The 20842-nt window shown below is 40.8% G+C and overlaps 1 protein-coding gene across 5 annotated transcripts in view; it reads left to right on the top strand.

Moving 5' to 3' along the window:
• The window catches only part of samd11 (sterile alpha motif domain containing 11), a 58115-nt gene that overhangs the window by 24501 nt on the left and 12772 nt on the right, over positions 1-20842 (top strand). For 4 of the 5 annotated variants that reach the window (XR_008356119.1, XM_053482959.1, XM_053482957.1 and 1 more), the window contains exons 4-6: positions 1228-1340; positions 10120-10212; positions 16636-16791. Coding sequence is in view for 4 of the 5 variants with exons in the window: in XM_053482959.1 (XP_053338934.1) it covers positions 1228-1340; positions 10120-10212; positions 16636-16791 (362 nt within the window). In the remaining variant the exon portion in view is untranslated. The remainder of the gene's footprint in view (positions 1-1227; positions 1341-10119; positions 10213-16635; positions 16792-20842) is intronic. The other variant, XM_053482958.1, reaches the window with a different exon arrangement.

Genomic DNA, 20842 nt, shown 5'->3' with positions numbered 1-20842 from the left:
AAATAACATACAGACTGGTGTCAAAAATATGGACAAATGCATTGAACGCATTATATGGCATTAAAAGTCTATGTTTTAACAAATTGTTTTGTGGACCCTAATTGAAAGAAATTGATGGGGAAAAATGTACTTAAATTAAAATGTTAATTAGTCAATACAAGGACAATAAAGAGCATCAAATCGAGTGTAATAAATAATTACAGAAAAAAATGTAATAATGCTATGTAATTCTTTATAAGAAAGCTTTAAATGTAATGTAATGATTTGCAGTTTGCTCATCTGTTTTGTAGGTGATATACACATACTCAATGCGTGTATGCAATGCAAAAAAAGAAAAAAGGATTTAAAAGATGGTTTTGATGTGATTGGTCAGTAAGCTGATTATTTTTGTCTTGTCCACTTCAAATCAGAGCAGGTGTTGTGTGGCCTTATATACTGTCTGTACTGTAGATATCATTTAAAAAGTGGCTCGTCTATCGTTCCTAAAAAGCCATGTTGTACAGATGTTTACACACACTCAGCCTTCGCCGAATTCTCGTCTACTCTTATCAGTTAACTTCCGGTGGTTTATCCCGGCTCACCGTCTGTGTCTCTTAATTCATTTCAGGGGTGATGCTAAAAACCATAATCACTTCATCTAAGCTCCTAAACTGCTTGAGCCCTAAATGTGTTTATTAGAGCATCTTAAGGCTGAAGATAAGACAGGATGAGAGTCGAAATTGCTTGATACAGGAACCTGTCATTGCATATTATACACTTTAAATCCAAAAGACAATGGGCTGTCGGGAGAGACGGTTCTGCTTGATGAGAGGCAGCCTGTTACGGATAACCTCAGCGCTCTGCAAGACCAGCACTACGGCTCTGCGCGTCTGTGGTGTAGGTGTTTATGATGTGTCTGTGGGTGTTGACCGTGGGATTGTTGTGATACTGTTTTCTGTAACTTTGTACATTGCTGATGTAGATGAAGATATATCGAGTCTTCATCTATTACTTCAAGCTGGGTGGGTCGATCATTTATTCTGTGGCACGTTGAGACTTTGTAATAATTGAAAAGACAGCCGTAATGTAAGATGTTTAGACTTCCTTTTAGCACCGTGCACGCTGTGAGTCATTTCTGAGTGTTGTTGTGGTTAGTTTCTGAGTGAAGTGTTGCTTTGTTATGTGTGAGATTAGAAATCCCCGCTGCTACTCACTGTCTCGTTCCTGCTTTCTCTTTATCTTTCTCAGTAGTCGTGACAGTGACCTCTCAACGATCATCTCCAACCTGCACCACACCCGGCAGCACGGCATGCCTGAGGGCCAGCCCTGCTCTGACATCAGCCTCACCTCCACACATTCAGGTAAGGCAAACCCTAAGCTCAAAATTCGGGGTGGAATCATTAGTTTTGGATGGCCTTGTCTCTGTGTCTCTCTTTAGCAAAAAAAGGTTTAACCTTCTTCGTTTCTGTGATGATTAAGCCTCTTCAATATCTGAATGTTAATTTGCTTAATCGGGCAATGGAAGCTCATTGCTCATCCCATTGTGTCCATATTTAGATCATTACTTTCTGCTGTCTCCTCATTATTGCATCACATTGTTGAACAACCATGCTAAGCAATGATTAAATCCTGTTTCTTCATGCTGCTATGCTGCAAAACATTAAATGTACATGTGTATAGTTTTAATATGCTTAGAATTATTATTGAATTTATTCTTTTACAATTCTATAAAAACCTATTCATAACGATATGTCCTAATGTTCCGGATCATAATATATATTTCTATAATACTTTATAACTATACTATGCTATACTATAAAAAGCTAAATTTGATATTTTTGATATTTATAAATATCACTATTTCATAATCAAGAATAATAATATTGAAACACTGTACAATTTTTAAGATTTAATATAAAATTCCATTATCAAATCTGCTTCTTCTCTTGCTTCCTTTGTTTGTAATTGATATTGATTATGTTTTCTGATGTTATTTTTCATTAAAAAAAAAAAAAAAGATATCACATACTGGCAATATCTAAGAAAAGTATTTCAGAAATAATTTATCAAATTATTGATTGTTTTCTTAAATAGTCAAAATCCTTACAACTGGTAGAACTTGATATTTACTGAAGTGGGTGGCAGCATGTAAATCAATAATACCCAACGTCCAAAAACTGATTATGCTGTTAATAATACTTTAAATCCTGTATATAAAGTTACTATTTCTTATCACGCCATCTTTTCAGTACCTGGTGCAATGATCTGTAGAGGATTATGGAAAATTATTTTCATAATCTGGGTGTTTGGACTGGAAAGCCGGTTTAAAAGCTCGATATTTCAACAGATTCAATTATGAAAACTTTTACGATTTTAATGGTAAGTTTGTGTGCATTCTGGTTACAGCTAGAAATGTAACGCTAGTTCTTATTTTCCTGCTAAGGTGATGGTGAAAGTTTTTAATAAAATTGGAATTTGTGCTGAAGATGAAGCTAGTGTTGTATAATTAAAATATAAAATGCTATCATATCTCAGAATGCAAATGCAGGACATGAGGGAAGGGGGGTATGCGTGGATATATACAGTATAGTGCTGAATCTTGATTAGTTAAGTGAAAGTATGTATTTACATACATTTGTGCCTTTTTTGCGTTTTTCATGTATGTAACACAGCATCCCAATCACTGAGTCTGCAAGCGAAATTAAAGAGCGCTTTGTCTTTGGGTCAGGGCAAGGGTCAGTCGAGGACAGGCTGGACAGCGGAGGCTGGAACAGTAGGAGTGGAGGTTAAGAGATGATGATTTCAACAGTTACGCCACTTAGACACAGAAGATAATAAATGGTTATTCTGTGTCCCAGCTATTAATTTGGTTTGTTACACCTCTTTGTCTCAAATATTAGATAGGATCAAAGGATGTCTAAGTGTTCATTTTCCATGCTAAACTCAGACTCCAGCTCCAGCAGCTTTTTTTTTTTTTTTTTTTTTTAAATCTTTGTTTCTTTCACACAGTCTATTTCACTTCCTTTCAAGTCTGACTTGCCGTGGGTATGCGGTTACGGAACCAGGGAGACGGAAAGGGAGAGGGAGAGGGAGGGGGGAAAATAAAGCCAGGTTGGAGTCCTGCATGGTATCAGGGGAGAGCAGACAGCAGCGGAGTCGTGCAAGACAGGCGGAGAAAGGGGGGGGGTGGAGGGGGCTGGGGGTTGGTTGGCCGCCGCCACGGAGAAGGCCGTTAATTAAATCTGAGGGTCAGACAGGAGAGCCAACCTAGGCGTCAGTCCCGTTCAGTCAGCGACGGAGCTTCGGCGGCGCTCTCTCTCTCTCTCTCTTTCTCTCTCTCTTTCCTCCTCCTCCATCTATCCCTCTGGTAGACGAGTGAGGGGGAGGAGGGAGAGGAGGAGCAAGCGAGGGGGAGGGCAGGGGCGCCAGTAGATCGTCTGGCTCCCTGTGTAGACTCCTAAACGTGGCTTTGCGGTCAAACCAGAGCACCCGTAAAAGGCATATAAGGTGTTTTACTTTTTCTTTTTTTTTTTCTTTTTTTTGATAAATGCTGTGTGAGAGTGTGTGAGAGAGGTGACCAGAATAATGAAATTTGTTAGTGTGATTGTTATCAGCATTTGTGTTTTCCCTATCGATCACTCTGAGGGCTGTTTACAATTATATTTTTCATGTTTTTTAAACTCATAGCATATTTTTTTTATTATTTTATCCCTGTTATTCTCTCTCTCTCTCTCTCTCTCTCTCTCAGCTCTTTTTTCTGTCTGTCCTCCCCTGAGGCTCTCAGCGGGTGAGCGGCAGTCGAGGGAGGTGGCGGTGCATCTTCTGGGCTAGCGAAAGAGCCACGCAGCTTCCCCCCCCCACCCGCCCCCCCGCAGCCAATCAATGGTAGCCTTTCAAGCCCTGGCTGAGGCCCGCAAACAGGGGGGATCAATAAGTTATTAGCACCATTCTGTCAGATGTAATGTGGAGATTGATTGGAGGCCGTGGCTTCGCCGCACCACCCGCCACTTCCCCTGCCTGATAAAGATGACAGATTAAGGGAATAAGGAAAGGGAATTAAGGAGTCTGGCCTGCCCGACCTGTCAGTGACCACAGCGAGACAGAGGAGGAGAGAGGCAAAAGGGGAAAGAGGAGTAAATCGGGGCCACCTCCTTCTCAAATCAATCCCTCCTTCTTCTTTATGTCCATCTCCTTTTCTCACATCCTTCTATTATCCTGCACTTTTCTACACTGAATGGGGGCTGAAGTTTAATGTGTTTAAGAGCGGCAGAAGAGCCAGTGCTATGGAGAGAGAGAGAGCGAGTGAGAGAGCCTATTATATTTCCTATAGGCTTTGAGCATTGCAGTGCAGGAGCCCATGCTGGCAGGACTGTGGAACAAGGCAGCACCAGTGTTCCCTGTTTGGTGCTAAATCTGAGCATCACAGTGTTAAGAAGCAACATTTAATTGGTCTTAAAGGCTTTCTGCCTTTAGATCTCTGGCCCTCAGGCAGTGGCAGGCAGACATTCCTGAATCCCTCTCTCCCCAGCCTCTCCTCTCCTCTCTGCAGGAGGATTGATCTTGGGGCTTACTGTATCACCGCTGTTGCAATTTTTTTCCCTGATTAGTTTACTTCTACCATTTTTGTTGTGGAGGAGCTGGACGACTCAGTCTTTTGCTTTCAATTTGTATATGAGAGGCAGCATGGGAAAACCTTTCCATTGTGAAATGTTGACATTTTTACTATATATAGTTCTTAAAATCACCAACTTTTCTGAACTAAAATGTTTTTTCACCCTTTTCCAGTGTATTAATACTAAAAAATAAAGTAAGGTCTAAGGAGCATTAAAGAAATCTGAATACGAACTGAATCGATGAAGCTCATGTTCATAGCGACTCAGAATAGTCTGTCATTTCCTTTCGCCAGAATTCAGTCACAGCAACATCGACAGTATACACAGCAAATATATAATTTCATGGATTGTCACACATGCAGCTTAATGTGTTTTAGTACAGAGAGGTGGGTATTACTTCTCATTATGTCTCAGATATATATACATATATATATATTTATTTTTTCTCAGCATTGGCCATGATCTATTCTGCACATTATGGCAGTTATCTGATCTAACACTCTTTACTCCTCAATTGAATCTCTTTTTTATTGGTTATTAGTTTTTGATTAGTTGAACCTGTTGTGTGCAGGATGGGAACCTATGATGTAACTAAAAAAAGTTAGATATTTAGAAAAGTAAAAATACAAGTAAACATACTCATAGACAACCTCAATTGAAACTCATCTTTCTAAAGCAATAACTTATAGTACATGCATAGAACATTTGTATTTCCAAAAAAGAATTATTTCAAATCAGGTACAACAGTTGAAGTTGATCAATCCATCATTCGGATTAATTTTCCACTTTATTTTTGGCCTCGTTAAAAAAAAAAAAAAGAAAAAAAAAAAGGGAAACCAGTAAGCTCAGACTGAAATTCCCAGACACATAGGGGGCTCCAGAAAATGCTATCTGATGTCTGTATCCTTTGGAAGGCTATGCAAAGATACAATTCCTTTTCCGATGGCAGAGAAAAAAGTTCCCCACAGCTTCTGCTTCAGTAGACATACTACAGACTGGAGTAACAGCACTGCTGATCAATTGATGCATAAAGCTGCTGGATGCTGAGGAACCGTATGTAAATATATAGTGGACATACAGTATGTGAATGTATTTGTTGTGACATCACAACAATGAGAAATTCAAACTGGACTGTTTTTGGCATGTTAGTTTCCTCATCTTGACTGAGTGAACTGGAGAGAAATTATACTGTATATTGTGAAACCATAACAGTGATTATATAGTATGTCAAAGGCTTTTGTGTGTACATATACATATATATATAAATCCTAAGAAAAACCACAGTTGAAAAAATAGGGGCAAGAGGAAGGGAGACAGTGGGAGAGTTTGCACTGAGTGGGGAACTGAATTTTTCTCAAAGGAACAGAAGAGACAGTGTGTGAGTCGATGCCGCTGCCCGCCTCCGAGTCTCCATACAGAATAAGGTCCTCTTCCTCTGCATGCCGACCCTCCACTCTTTGCTTTTGTTGAGTGCATTATGTGAACGAGGGCCAAGTGCTAAAAGCAGACGGAGTGTGTTGTGGAGCCGGGCTTCCTCCGCTTGCCTTGTGTCGGTGCCATGGGCACGCTGCTCTGCTTCAACCTTTGGCTTCGGCCCATCTTAAAGCCAGCCAAACTTCTATCTTTGTAGTGTCTTTGGTTCCAGTTGAATTTATCAATAAGTATTTACTTTTACCCTCTGCACAGCAGGATATACACCAGCCTGGATATATTTCTAATTTCTAAGAATATTTAAGAATTCTGATCTAGTAAGTAATAAACTAAAAATGTGTATATACAGTACACTGATGGCCTTCATGTTAATTCAACTCTTGTGTTAATATAATGTTAAATTAGTATTAATATTAATGTTTTATATGCATATACAGTATAATACACTATTACTGTACCTCGAGTTTATTAGTCCAGTGTCCCAATCCAACATGGCTGAGAGTAACAGGTGCAGCACGTTACATAATATTTTATTCTTTTGCATATCAAGCACTTGTATAGATCATAGAATCTATAAAAATTATAAATTAAATCATTCTTTCCAATCTGTAATGATTTTACCCCCATTTAACTCCTTTAATGAGAACTTTATTTACATTTACTGATATAAGAGAAAAAAGACAATTAGAATTTGCATGCACTTGTACATATCTGGAAATGTTTTTATAATCACTTGTGCCTGAAAGGGTTACTACAGAACTTTGCCGGATAAAAAAAGAAGGCAAATCTGTCTTGTCATGTGGCAGTAAAAGCTCAGTGAAGCAAAACCTTATGTAAATGTATGTGTGAACTAATTTAGACACCTTCTGAGCAGCGAGACTTTAGTTCCTTAGCTCGTAAACGCTGCACAGCGGTGATCCTAAACGAAACTAAGCATTCTTACAAAATGTAACCCATATAAAGCTTGTTGGTCAACACACTGGAGCAGAGGGTAGTGAAAACCTGATGCCTTGCGGTCCTGAGATTCGATCGTGAGGTGTGGTTGCTTTCTGTGTGGACGTGAACATGACGTGGTAGGTGAATTGGCTTCTCTGAATTGTAATGAAGTGTCTGTGTGGTGTTGAGATAAAATTGGCATCTCATCTGGAGAGTAGATACATACTGTAGGTCGGAAGGTTCAGCAGAAGCTGGCTAAGTTAAAAGTAAAGTAGGAAGTGAGTTGAATTTTTTTCTTTTATCACTATAAGCACTGAATGGGTTAATGTTATGAAGTGTGGTCATAGAGGAAAATAATCACTGACTGAGTGTTTGATGTGGTCTGACATGAAGCACAGGGCTGTTAACCCCCTTAAAGTTGATTTTTTTCCCCCCCAGTAACACATTTTGTTCATCTTTTTTCCCACGATGACTTGCCAATGACTGAATGATATATCTCTTAAAACCCAGAGCATTTTAGCCATTTTTTGATTTTTATTTTTAAATAAACAAATAAAGGGCTCGGGATTGTGCAGTGTAGAATGACACATGCTCTTTTTTTTGGCAGGAACATAAAAAAAATGGACCACAGGCAAAGAATCTGACGGTTGTTTCCATGACCCCCCCCTAACCCCCAAAAAACAATTCTCACTCCTACATTTTTGTGACGTCATTCCCAGATCCCGATATTGGTACAATCTATACATTACAAAAGTAATGATAACTTTTGTTCTACCTGACAGCAGCACGCGTAAACAGTTGTTTCCCTACCAACTCATCTGTTGTGTTTTCTGTGTCTTAAGGGTGATGAAACTAACAGGCGAACAAATTAATCATAGTTTGTCATGTTATAAGTCCTCTGTCCTGAAGACTGAAAACTTAGTGACGGTTACTACGGAGTTCTGACTCTTAATTAAATAAGCCTCTCCATAAAGAAAGCTTCAAAAAGCATACCCTTTACCATGTTAGTTTTTAATTGGTTTATCAGAAACGGTAACATTTTAGGACAACCTGTGGTTTTAATTAGAGCTGGAACTGATGTACAAGCTGCTGGTATGGGAAAGACTTTCAGCATGTTGTCAGATTATCAGATTTTCTATCAGATCTGCCGACTAGTAACCGTTACAACTCGAACTTTGTGATATATTCGATTACATTTTGATCCGATTTATTAGCCTTCAGTCTGGTTTGTTGGAGATTTTCTGTTCCAAATGTTATATGCACGAGTGGCAGATATGGATGAGATTGGATGGCTCTGCCCTGAGATCAGAGCCATGCCCCTGTTTGGCGAGCGGAGAGATTGAGGAGGCAGAACTGGATAGAAAAGAGGTCTGATAAGTAATGGAGTGACACAGATGTAGATAGCATTGCTACGCCTGTTTAGAGTTTAGAGTCAGACAGAAAAAGACAGGGAACGAGAGCACACAAACTCAACGTATCGACTGATAATCTTTGGTACTAGCACCATAACATGCTGCACTGTTTCAGCAAGCCTGTGCTTCATGATATGTTAAAAGTTCCTCTGCGTTCACCTACTCTTCTTGTTTGCACCCACTCAGTCAGAGCTTGCTCTTTCCTTAGGTTCATTGTAAACAGTACAGCTTAACAGCGCAGTTTTTTCGTGGAATTTAAATAAAAATATCAATCTTCTGCAAGCAAAATAGCAGAGGGCAAACGATGCACTGCACCCAAAATTGTTCCTGTTTAGTTTTGTTCAAGGATGGAATGGGAAGAACTGTTGGAGATTCAGAGAGGTGGAAAACTTGGAGTGATGTGACTAAAGCGCAGAAGAGAGGCCTATTAAAAGCCCTCACTCTCTAGAAGAGGATAGGCCTCCTTCCATCTCAGGAAACACATCAAACGCCATCATTAGTGCAACTCGCTTCTCACAAAGCCTCCCAGACCTTGCTCTTCCACTCCAAAAGTCCTTTCATGCATGGGCTTGCTTTTTTTTCCCCCCTTCTCCTTTTATTCCACTTATTCAGACAGTCTTATAACAGAGAGAGAGAGAGAGAGAGAGAGAGATGACCAAAGTGTTTTGCACCAAGAGTTGAAGTGCTGCTGTGTATATGTGTAAGTGTGTAGTCTTTGGATTACAGATGTGTTAAGGTCCAGTGTATCCAGAGCTTGTTGCGCTTTAAGGATGTAGTCTTATGTAAGTGTGCTTTAAGTGTGAACAGCCAGATGGATGCATCTGATGAGGCTAGTTTGTCATAATGTTTCTATTATTAACGTAAGGCGATGAAAGCCCAAAAGAGAAAGAGAGGAAGAGGTATCTGCGGCTTGAGCTGAAAAGAGAGAGAGAGAGAGAGATGGAGTGAGAGAAAGTGCAATGACAAACGGTCTCTTCCTTCCTGCGTGCATGCAGCACCACGCTCTCAGCAGCCCCTGCCAGCATGATTAGCAGGATATTGATTTGAGATGCGCTCTTGAGGGAGGAGGGTGCTGTAATCGTACACTAGACATGAGCAACGAGCTGCGCAGGGCTTGAGCAGACAGCCTCAGGACTCCAACACAAAGGGTGTGAGAGAGAAAGAGGAAGAGGGAGAGAAGACGTAAACAGAAAAAGAGAGCAGAGAAAGTTAAGGGAGAGAGGGGGAGGAAGGGAGATTAGCCTAAGATGGGAGGTTTATATGGACTGTAAACAGAGCGAGTTTGAAAAACTAGAAAAAGGATTTCCACAAAGTGTTTTGATGTCTGGGTTTTTTTTTTCCCCCTGCCTGTTTGTTTTTTTTTCATTTCTTTTTTTTTAGTCTGTGCACTACTTTTAGACCAGGTTTGGGTTGTGTAAGCTTAGGAGAGACGTAGAGATCAAGGGTGAAAGAGAGAGAGACGTAGAAAGAGTGTACGTGAGAGAGGAGGGAGTGTGTTTGTGTGAGACAGAAGGAGAGCGCAAGTGACAGAAAGAGAAACTGAATCTCTGCGCGTGTTGGTAAGAGACAGATTTGTCGTCTGCACTGGCACAGGGCCCTCTCATCTCTGGCAGAGCTGTGGCAGCTCCTCGTCTCGCTCACAGCTCCAGCATGTACTCAGGTAGCTAGTCTGCTAGCTAGCAAGGCAGCCTTGCTCTGTTTCCCCTGGGCTTGGTGCTGAACTCCTCCGCTCTGCTCCTCTCTTCCAGATGATGTTCTAAGCAAGAAGAGAGCCTATTCTCCGAGCAGCAGCAGCGAGTGCCCGTCTGACAGCAAGAAGTCCCGCAGCGTGTCTCCCAAAGGTAAGAGCCTCAAAGGCAAACCTGTGTGTATATTACTGCATATATATGTGTGTGTGTGTGTGTGTGTGTGTGTGAGTGTGTGTGAAAGAGAGAGAGAGAGAGAGAGAGACCAAAAAGGTGGTGTAATGTAATCAGAGCTGTTTAACCTTACATTGGGTGAGGCAGTGGGTGGGATGGAGTGACAGAGGAGAGGAGGAGTAGCCATGTCCACCTTTTGGACTTAACCCATTTACATACACACAAGTACAAATAAACAAACTCACTTTACTTCTCACTTTCTACAGCGCCTTTTATCCACGTGAGGAGTCTAAGTAGGCGTTTATTTTAAAGATAGTTGTTGGGCCGAAGCATTTCTCGAAAAGTTTAATGATAAGCTTGCTAAATTCGTTTAATTCAATTACTTTTTAAATCATTTTTTAGATACCATTATAATTGAATCTTATTGTTTCTGAGATTCAGATGCAATACTACATGTGTAGCTTGTTCCTAGTTTGTTTTGACTGTAGTGTGCTTGACCTTTGCCACTTCTACATCTCTTTAACTATTTTAGGTATAGATTGTAAGACTTTTAATAATCATTTAATAATGCACTTTTAATGAGTGTCATATGTGTTGTAGTTTTGACCCACAACAAATTCCCTTAAAAATTAATAGCATTATTACCTATGGTGCATTGTAAAGTAAAAATGTTTGTATATATATATATATATTGCATGGTATATATTACATTATATGAATATATATATATATATATATATCATTTTGCAAAATTGCTTATCTAGTGCATGAAGTTTTAGACATAATTATTAGTTTCAGAGTACACAATTTTCTATTTCAGAGAAATGTTTTGGCTGGTATACTTTCCCAAAAAATGAGTCCAGCTTGATGCAGTGGTAATGATTAAGAAATGTACATTCTGTTTTCGTACATTCTGATTTTATCCTAGGGTTTTTTTTTTTTAGTTTTTTTTTTAAGAAGGTTGTTTATTAGCCCGGATGTTATTCTCACTGTTGTTGATTACTACCATTCACCCTTTGGGTTCACAAGTTCCCCCAGCGTGTGCGATGAATCAGCATCCAATACTGAATTTCCCTGCCTGTCTACTTCACACCAAAATGCTTTGTTCTCCACTCAATATAACCTTATGCCATTGGATTAGTCTGCACAGATGGAGCTCGTGTAGTACTGCAAATAAAGCATGTCGTCTATAAAAGCAACATGTTGCCGATCTTTACTGCTAAGTTCCTGGGGAATCTCCCCAGCAAGAAATCAGCGACCTAACAGTCTGCCTTTTAGAGCTGACTCGGAAACATATTTAAGTGTTTATTGGTAAACTTCTTTATTAAATGTCATATTGTATTAAGGAACCCCGTCTGATTTTACCATAACAAGTTCGTAATTATGGAGATCAAACAAAAGCCTGCATTTAAACAACGCTAAACTTGACAGGATGTAGTTTGTTTACTTATTTAGTACTGCCAATTACATTCAGGACATTTGTACCAGCGAACTGTTTGGCTGTAATATATTTGTCAGTGTTTCCTTTAGCAAACTTACTATTGCAGTCGTTCCCATTCATGTGAGAGCAGGTTGTTACGATGCTTTCATGACACAATTTTGTTAGCTACAGTTCCTTGCTTACAAAAGTCAGAATAAGTCGAATAACAAGACTAAGTGGTGATCTTTTTATAATAGTTTTTAATGGTTATTTTTGTAGTGGTACTTTATGTAACCTCTATTGGCTAATCAATTCTGAGCAGGACTTTTACAACCTTGAACTTTCATAGTTCTTTATGGAACTGCCTTTGAACATTCCGTTTTTATTGCCGATTTTCGTCTGTTGTCTCTCCTATGGACGTCTTAGCTTTCTTGGTGCTGTCTCCACCCAAATAATTCACGCAAATTAAGCCGCAACAAGCCGAAAATGAGAATCTACCTCAGAAGCCATGTTGGATTGTGGATTGAGTTTATGGCCGTTTCCTACACGATATTTTTCAAAATCCTCGATTTGTTCCAATTAACAGATCAACATCTGGACCGTGGTGCATCAGTGGATGAGCCCTGATTTATACAGTACGATTAAGTGCCAAAATTTGACGATGCTTAGAACAAAACTAGTAAGACAACTAAATGTGTTAGAATTCCATTTATTTTTTAGTGTGTGTGTTTGACAGGAATAAATGACTTAGTAAGAGCCATCGAGGGTAATTTCTTGCAGATCTTTCGATTAAACATTTACCGCTCTACCATTGGATTCTCATTCCATATCTTATTTACCTTTCTTTTCTATTTTCTCTGCCTCTTCCTGTTAAGTTGTGGGAGATACTTTAAGTTTGCTCTCTATACTTCGGCTCTCTCTCTCTAGTTCCCTTTTCTTTTCCCCCTTTACTTCTCTCTCTCTTTCTCTCTCTCTCTCTTTCTCTCGCTTTCTTTCGTTCTCCATCTCTCTAGGGCAGCACAAATCACATGCATGTGCGCCCATGCCGACAGCCGAGACTGCACAACTGGGAGGTGAGAGCGAGGCTGATACCCCCAGCAGCCGAGTGCCAGATTTACCGCCTGCCGCTCAGATTAGGTCAGCTGCTCAAGCTGAGAGCACAGAGCTGGGTGGGGGTGCTCGCCACGCTCTGCACGCATGACTTCCTCCATTTCCTCTCCTTGATTTAAAGGTTCTGCTAGTTTGTGTTTAGCATGTGTGTACTGTACTGTATGTGTAACTTTGAGAGTAATGGGGCAACTATCTGAAAGCAGGGCGATTATAATTACATTTAGAATCTAGCAGTCGTCCCTGTGTCTGGTTGGACGGAGTGTGTGCAGACGTGGTTTAATGTTACGACGCTCCATTTAACGTCACACACTATACTCCTACATGGAAAGGTCTCGCTGTTTGGATCACGGCCCTTAAAGTAGAATGACTGTATTTAACATGACACATCCACACCCAGGAATTAGGACGATGTCGCGTCTGCTTTTAGACTTGGCTGTCGTTACTCACAGTCATATTTTTAGATCCTAAATGCGAGCTCATCACTCTCCCAGGTGCTTACCATGATGGCGTGATGAGCAAAGTGCGTTGTGTACACGGTAGTGGGCGATCAAATTAGTATGACTTCAGGCACTGATGATCTACCGCCCTGTCTCTGTGGCCTGTGATTTGATTAGTGCGTTTGTAAGCAGGTGTATACAAGTGCCAGGCCGTGTCGATATGTATATGACTAGTTTTCAGTTTTTCCGTTTTTGGAAACGTCTCCATGCTTGGCAAGGGTCTGAATTTGGATACATTATACTTCTGTGATTACAAGGCACAGTGTTCTTTTTTTATTTCTGAAAAGTTTTCAGAACGGTGCTTATAGGTGTTGAGCGCTGAGATCAAGCTGGATCTCAAAAAAAAAAAAATCTTTAGTGCATTTGACTAAAAAGTTGCATGAAGGAGTTCGTATATTTTCTGCAAGCCCTCACTCAAACGCTATGGGGAATTCGGAAATTTCAATTAGCCAAATCTGCATGTCTTTTGAACTGTGGGAGGAAACCAGAGTACCCACCGAGCATTTGAAGAAAATGCAAACTCCACGCACACTGACCCGAGGTGGGAATCAAACCCTCGACCTCGGAGGTGCGAGGCCGCGGTGCTAACCACTACACCACCGTGCTGCCAACTATTTAAAAATAATAATAATAATAATAAAAAAAAAAAAATATATATATATATATATATATATATATATACACAGTATATATATTTGAAGTGCTAAAGATAAAGAAACATTCACAGCATGTAGCAGATGCCCTTAACTAGAGCCAGTTACAAAAAGTGACAGTGTGGTGCACACACACCCCTACTCCATCTGTACACAAATGCACTAAAGATGTAATGCTCACATACTGTAAGTATGCCAGCCCAGTGATTGTACTATATATCATAAAGATTTTTCTCAAAGTCCCCCAGAATAAAGCGCCCAGCATGCATGGATAAGCAGCGGAGAACATGAAATTCTGGAGAAAAAAAACACCAACATGGATTAAAGTTCATATATGTGGACTGACACTAAAGTGGTGCATTTTTAAGCACTTAATTGAATTAGAAATTACAAGCCAAAAAGTAACAGCTGCCATAATTAACATTTTCTTTCTTTGCACATGATGTCAAAAGGTGAATCCACAACATGCATGTGCAAACTGGGTCTGTGTCTTCAGCGTCTTCAACAGCAATCCACACAAAAACAAGGAAAATGAAGCTTTAAAATCTCTCCATCTTTGAGACTTTGTTGAAGAAAAGAAAAACTTTTCCAGTGACCAAAAATCGCATTTTCATAAGAACAAGGGCCAAAAGATGTTTTGAGACCTAACCGTATACGTGTGTGGGTGGGGCCTCAGACCCAGCTGCTGCTCGTAGCTGAGATCTTCCGCCCTCACAAAACTGAGAGAGAGCGCAGACTCTCAAGCATCAGGTGCCGTCTTTAATGAGAGAAGCAAATGCAAGAGAGATTTACAGGGATACAAACTTGGAGTAAGGTGTGGATCTAGACTCCCAGGCATGCCGCGGCGATGTCAAGAATCCCTGTAGACACAGACACCGGCACACATGCACACAGAAAGAAAACCGTGAATGCATTTCATGCGCTCGCTGGCGTAGTCAAAACACACACCTTCTTAGCTTATACAAGACAAGGCGCAAAACAAAACGTCATTGCTCAGCCTTGCGCGCAGGTGCGTTTGTACCATAGCCAAATGCATGCAAATGAATATAATAGGCAGACACATACTAGAGCCATATGTTTGTGCTGTTCACATTCTCGGGTTTCTTACAAAATCTGAAAACTTGTGTATACTTCAGTAATTACAGAGTCTGTGCCTCTCTCTTTATCACACTTTCGATCTCTCTCTTGCTCACGCTCTCTGGTTTACACACACACACACACACACACACGCACACGCACACACACCTGAGGGCCTTTGGTGGATTATCCGATTTTTGGCACGGTACCCTCACACCCCCACCCCTTCCCTCTCCGCCAGCCTGGGGCCAGACTCAGCTTTCAACGCAGAGGGTAAAAATATCCCCCCTTCTTATTCTTTCTCCTCACCCACCTCTCTCTCTCTCTCTCTCTCTCTCTCTCTCTCTCTCTTCCTCCCTTTCACCCTCGATTTCTTCTTCTCTTCCTCCCTCTCTTTGACACCGGTCCCCCAGCTCTGCCTTGGGTTACTGTCTCTTCTGTGGTTGCCTGGTCCACTCCTAATAATTCAGTCACTGAGGCCTCTTCACTGGCATTCACATCAGTTTCTGTTCACAAACTGGCATTCAGTCACTTCAATCATAAAACCCAGATATATAACAAAATAATGCAATCAAGTTGTAATTACTTTAAATGTATAGGATATGCACGGAAATGTGAAAAGGTAAAAGTAATCACTTTCTTAATCAAAAAATATCACTGCAGCATTATTTGTGTGTGTGTGTGTGTGTGTGTGTGTGTGTGTGTGTGTGTGTGTGTGTGTGTGTGTGTGTGTTTATTTATCCACAGTAATATTTTGCATCCACGTAAAATACCGCCAGCTTCTTGTCTTGTCAGCTTGTCGTCACTAGGATTATGATTATGATTTTTTTTTATTATCCATGCCAAATACCAGTTTGCTTTCTATTAAGTAATTATGCTTACTGCCTAGGTTATAATCTAATGGTATTATAGATCATCCTTAGTGTGTTATATAAACTATAAAAATATAAAAGTATATGTGGCCAATTCAAATTGTGTACTATTTATATATATATATATTATATATATAAAACGTCATTCATACTGGATTTATGCAAAGGATATTTTGAAAGATACTAAAATTGACAAGTTTTTATTTGTAAAAATTAATGCCGTACAAATTGTAAAACTAAAATCCCGGCATGGGCGCGGCACAGTTGCTTAGTGGTTATCACTGTCATGTTGCGCCTCCAGGTTGTGGGTTGGATTCCCACCTCGGGTCTGAGTGCATGCAGTTTGCATGTTCTTCCCGTGCTTAGTGGGTTTCCTCCAGGTGCTCTGATTTCCTCCCACAGTCCAAAGACATGCAGATTAGGCTAAGAGGTGTTCCCAAATTTCCTATAGTGTATGAATGAGTGTGTGTACAATGTACATTTATATAACAGAAATCTCTCATGGTTCACTTTGATGCTCACTTTTCCAATCAAAAACGTCTTCCACTCTTCCTTATGTTGCGTTTGATTCATTTAAAGCTTCATGCAGCTCAGATTACAAACTCATTCAGTTTTTTTTTTTTTCAGTTACATCAAACACACATCACTTCTAAAAGTTAGATTCCTATTAGCCAGATCAGGTAGACATTCATATAATGAATAAAACTATTGAGTATTTCAAAATGCTGGTAAAGACGGTTTGGTCAGATCGTAATATTCTCTTTTATTTTCTACAGAAAACTCACACACCCCTGCATTGGAGCTGGTCAGTCACATGACCCCGGAAGAACACTATAGGCGGATGATGTCAGCGCTGAACGAACATGGCTCTTACGAAGAGCAGCAGCAGCGTCTTTACCAGCTCGCCAGCAGCATGGGCGTCCCCACTCACGGTGAGCATTTGGATTTAAAGGTGTATGTGTGTGGGATAGGCATATAGTATATACACGCAATGACGGTACCCAAATAACCACTCTTTACATCCATGGTGACCAGACTGGCATATCACAATCTTACACAGAACACGCCAAACCTTGAGGCTGATGGGCTCATGGACCACGTTAATGTTCTTCTCTAGCCAGCCGGAGGACAGAAGTGAAAACTGAACATCTATTGTTGTACCCATTCACCTCAAGGTGCTTTACATGTTCATAACAGGTGTTTTTGTGAGCTACTGTAGACTTCCTGTTAGCTTGATCTGAACTGGTACTTACTGGTGACTCCAGTAAGTCAAACTAGCTCGTCTGGCACCTAGCATCCTGTCCTAAAGTATACTTGAATATGTATGCACATTACCAGCCAAAAGTTTGGAAACATTTTCTAATTTTATGGCCTTTCTTGATTTTTTTTCTTCTACACTGTAAAAAAAAAGTCTCCAGAATGTGCAATAATCTCCCTTGAACAGTTGATATTGATACGACATGTGTCTGCATCTCAGGTGCTGGTAATTTGTGATTTTTTTTGAGGCTGGTATCCCTAAATGAACTTTTTTTGATCTGACCTTCCTGGAATGGTCTTCATGAGAGCCAGTTTCATCATAATGCTTGATTGGTTTTGCAAATGCACTTAGCCATACTGTTCTTACAAGACCTATTCCAGAAGAGCAGACCGTTTTGTTGTGGCTTAAAATAACAACCGACTGTTATACTATAGTAGACTATAGTTTTGAAATCTCCAGTATTTGTTTTAGTATGTAGAAAACAAATCACTAAACATTATGTTGTGTCCAAGCTCCTGTATATATTTTAAAGGTTTTGGGGGGCAATTACTTTTTCACAATAGCGGAAGGTAAATTTGGACAGCATTTTTAACTTAATCGATGAAATTAATAAAAGTACATTTTCCTCGGGCTATCTTAGAGTAATATTAAAATGTATTCACTTATCTCCATCATCATAAGTGTGAGAAATATGCAAAATAAAAAAAATAAAAAAAGCAAGCAGGAAAGGGGGCAAATACTTTCTCACAGCACTAAACCAAATGATGTAATGTCTCTAAAGAAAAAGTACTAGCTATCTTTGGCTCACACGCTGATACACCTTACTCCAGTTTGCGCGGTGTGCGAGTGGAAATTGCTGAGAATTCTATTTTGAGTGCCCAGCTCACCCAGTGTCAGAATGTCAGAGTGAGCGATCTGTGACTGCCGCTGCACACAGTAGTAAATAACGGCACCATCAGGCCCCAAGGTTCGCTGTGTATTGATTTGTTCTCTTTGATTGGCTGCAAGCCAACTCTTTAAATTACAGCTACCATGGCAACGACAAATACTCTTGATTTTTCCCCATCGGCTTTAGTGTTGTGGGGTTGAACAGGAACTGTTCGAAGACTATAAATAAAGGCATAAACAAAAAAAAAAGTATCAGTTCGTTATGAAGTGTGATTTAATCTTAAACATGCTTTTAAACGTGCAAAATGTCCATCCTTACCATTGGTCACGTTTTCAATAAAGAATATATATATATATATATATATATATATATATATATATATATATATATAAAATAAGTTTTCTGAACTTTAGTGGCACTCTGAGGCAGACTTGAATACTTTAATTGCAACTTTAAGTTAGATTTGATCAGTTGTAATTTTTTATGTCAGGTAGCAGAAAAAATTCAGACGATGAGGTGATTTATAAATTATTGAACTGCTCTTCTCTTGGATCTGAAAGAAATTAGTGGCTGAGTGTGTGTGTGCGGGTGGGGTTTTAGTGCTGTATTACGAAGCTCACTCTCTCTTTCCTGGAAGTTTCCTGGTTTGTGGTGGTGGTGCATTGCAGACACACTTACGATTGATTCCCTTCCGAATTCTGTTAAATCTCTGTCTCTCGCCTTGCCACCCACAGCTCCTTCAGCTTTACGCAAGCACGCTTTTTTGCGGCATGTGGAGTCAGACACGCTCGCTTTCTCCTTCCTTCACATACTGTGAAGATGCCACAGATGAGATAAAACAAAAAATCCGGAGCATTTTACAGATCAGGTTAGATTTTGGATATCACGACGCTCTAATGATATTAAGTCAGTTCTTCAGGCAGGTGTAGAGTTTCATAAGCCATGCCATTGAAAACAGGCTTACCGGGATGAGGTGTTCTCTGCACACAACCCCTCAACCTCCCCCTGGAGGAATGTGCGCATGACGGCTTGCCCATGCATGCTGAGCTCATGCGCCTGTGATAAGGCTGTGCCAGTCAGCTGCTGCCAACACCTCTGCCTGCCAGCTCTTTGATGGGAGAGATCCTCTTCTTACCCAGTGCTCTACTGTACATACATATTAGAAAACTTTTTCCCTTCTTCTTTTTTTCGCTGTCACTTTTCACTTTCTGCACTTTTGCTCTCATATTACTCCATCTGCATATTTGTGCACATACCTCCAGCAAAAGTGTACACCTTCTCTCTTTAGACTCACACTTCAACCAAAATTTAATCTCTGTCTGCCTGTCCCAGAAATTCCCTCTGCTCTCTGGCTCCATCTCACTCCATCCACGATCAAGTTTAATATATGATCTTGTTTGTTTTCTCTCCTGCTTCATAGCGCATGCAGTGCAGGCGGTTCTTGTTTTTCTGGAGTTTTTTTTTTTTTTTTTCTTAAAGAAATCTCTCGGGGACAAGGAAACACAAGCCCCAGCTGCTTCTTTACCTCCTTTTTTCCTTCTTCCCTCTCTCTTACACTCTCTCATGGCTCTATCACATCCTTATCCTCTCCTCAGAAACATCCCACTCTGTCCTCAGGCAGTTCTCCTCCTCTTTTTTTGCTTACTTTTTTTTTTTTGCCCTGCACCCTCCACCTCATCTGCTGTGTTTCATGTGTTTCTGTGAGGCTAGGCTCTCTTCCATAGATGAGGTGAAGGGCCTGCCATAGGCTCCTTGACACCAACGGGGAGCAGGCCAGGTCCCTGTGAACCCCTGCAGCTGCCTCCCTAAGCTCTCCCACACATCCCTGTAACTCTCTCTCTCTCTCTCTCTCTCTCTCTCTGCACCAGCCTGCTTTTACATTCTCTCTTTCTGTCCCGCATCCCTCCCCCCCCACCCCCACCCTCGTTGCTCCCTCTTGCCTGAGTCCCCGCAGAGTGGCCTTTCATCTGTTTGAAGAGGAGGCCCTGAAATGAAAGGCTGGGAAGCATGCATGGATGGACGTGCATGCGTGAGGTTTATGGGAAGGGTCGGGGGGGGGATGTACTTTGCCGCGGTCTTCCCTCCACGGGCCGTAAGGTCACCTGGAGGCCTCCGCCAGCTTCCCGTCCTTTCTTGATGTAAGGAGCAGGAATGGAGGAAGGAAGGGGAATTCTGCAGCCTCCAAAGTCAAATACATGCTCTGGCCTTTCCCCATCTCCCTCCACTCCCAGACACGTATGTGTGATTGCGGGGATGCTGTTAGATATTTCATTGGGTGCAGTGTGAATGGGGCTGAATTAAAAAGGGTAATATCTTGCTGTTGTTTTTTTTTTTTTCTCTCCTCTGGCTCTAGAGGTTTTTGGCAGGGATTGACCATGTGCTATGGGGATGGCTGCTCAGCTCAGGGCTGTAGCCCCAGGTGACCCTACTCTGGCGAAGCTCTCTTGCCGATGAAAGAGAATAATAAATGTGTGTGCATGAGGCAGGACAGGGCCTGCTATGGCAGAGTAGAGTAGAGAAGAGCCGGGGGGGGGGGGGGGGGGGGGATCTTGAATTTCATCCTTATTTTTATTCATACTACTCTATAAGACAGAAGATCGTGTCATACACCTTGAAAGTACCGTAGTCACCTCAGAGGTTTTGACGAACTTCAAGAATTAATGGAAATGCATGACAAATGCAGGGAATACTTAATTTTCTTTTTAAGTTTGCTGTTGCATTAAGTTTGTTTTCTATTTCTGTGTCTTTCAATGTCTGCTTCTCTCTCTCTCTCTCTCTCTCTTTCTCTCTCTCTCTCTCTGGCTGTTAGAGGGCTTGTCTGCCGTTGGTCTGGTCC

The sequence above is a fragment of the Clarias gariepinus genome, chromosome 22, assembly GCF_024256425.1.
Source record: "Clarias gariepinus isolate MV-2021 ecotype Netherlands chromosome 22, CGAR_prim_01v2, whole genome shotgun sequence".
Lineage (NCBI taxonomy): Eukaryota > Metazoa > Chordata > Actinopteri > Siluriformes > Clariidae > Clarias > Clarias gariepinus.
This window is presented reverse-complemented; position numbering and strand designations above follow the sequence as displayed.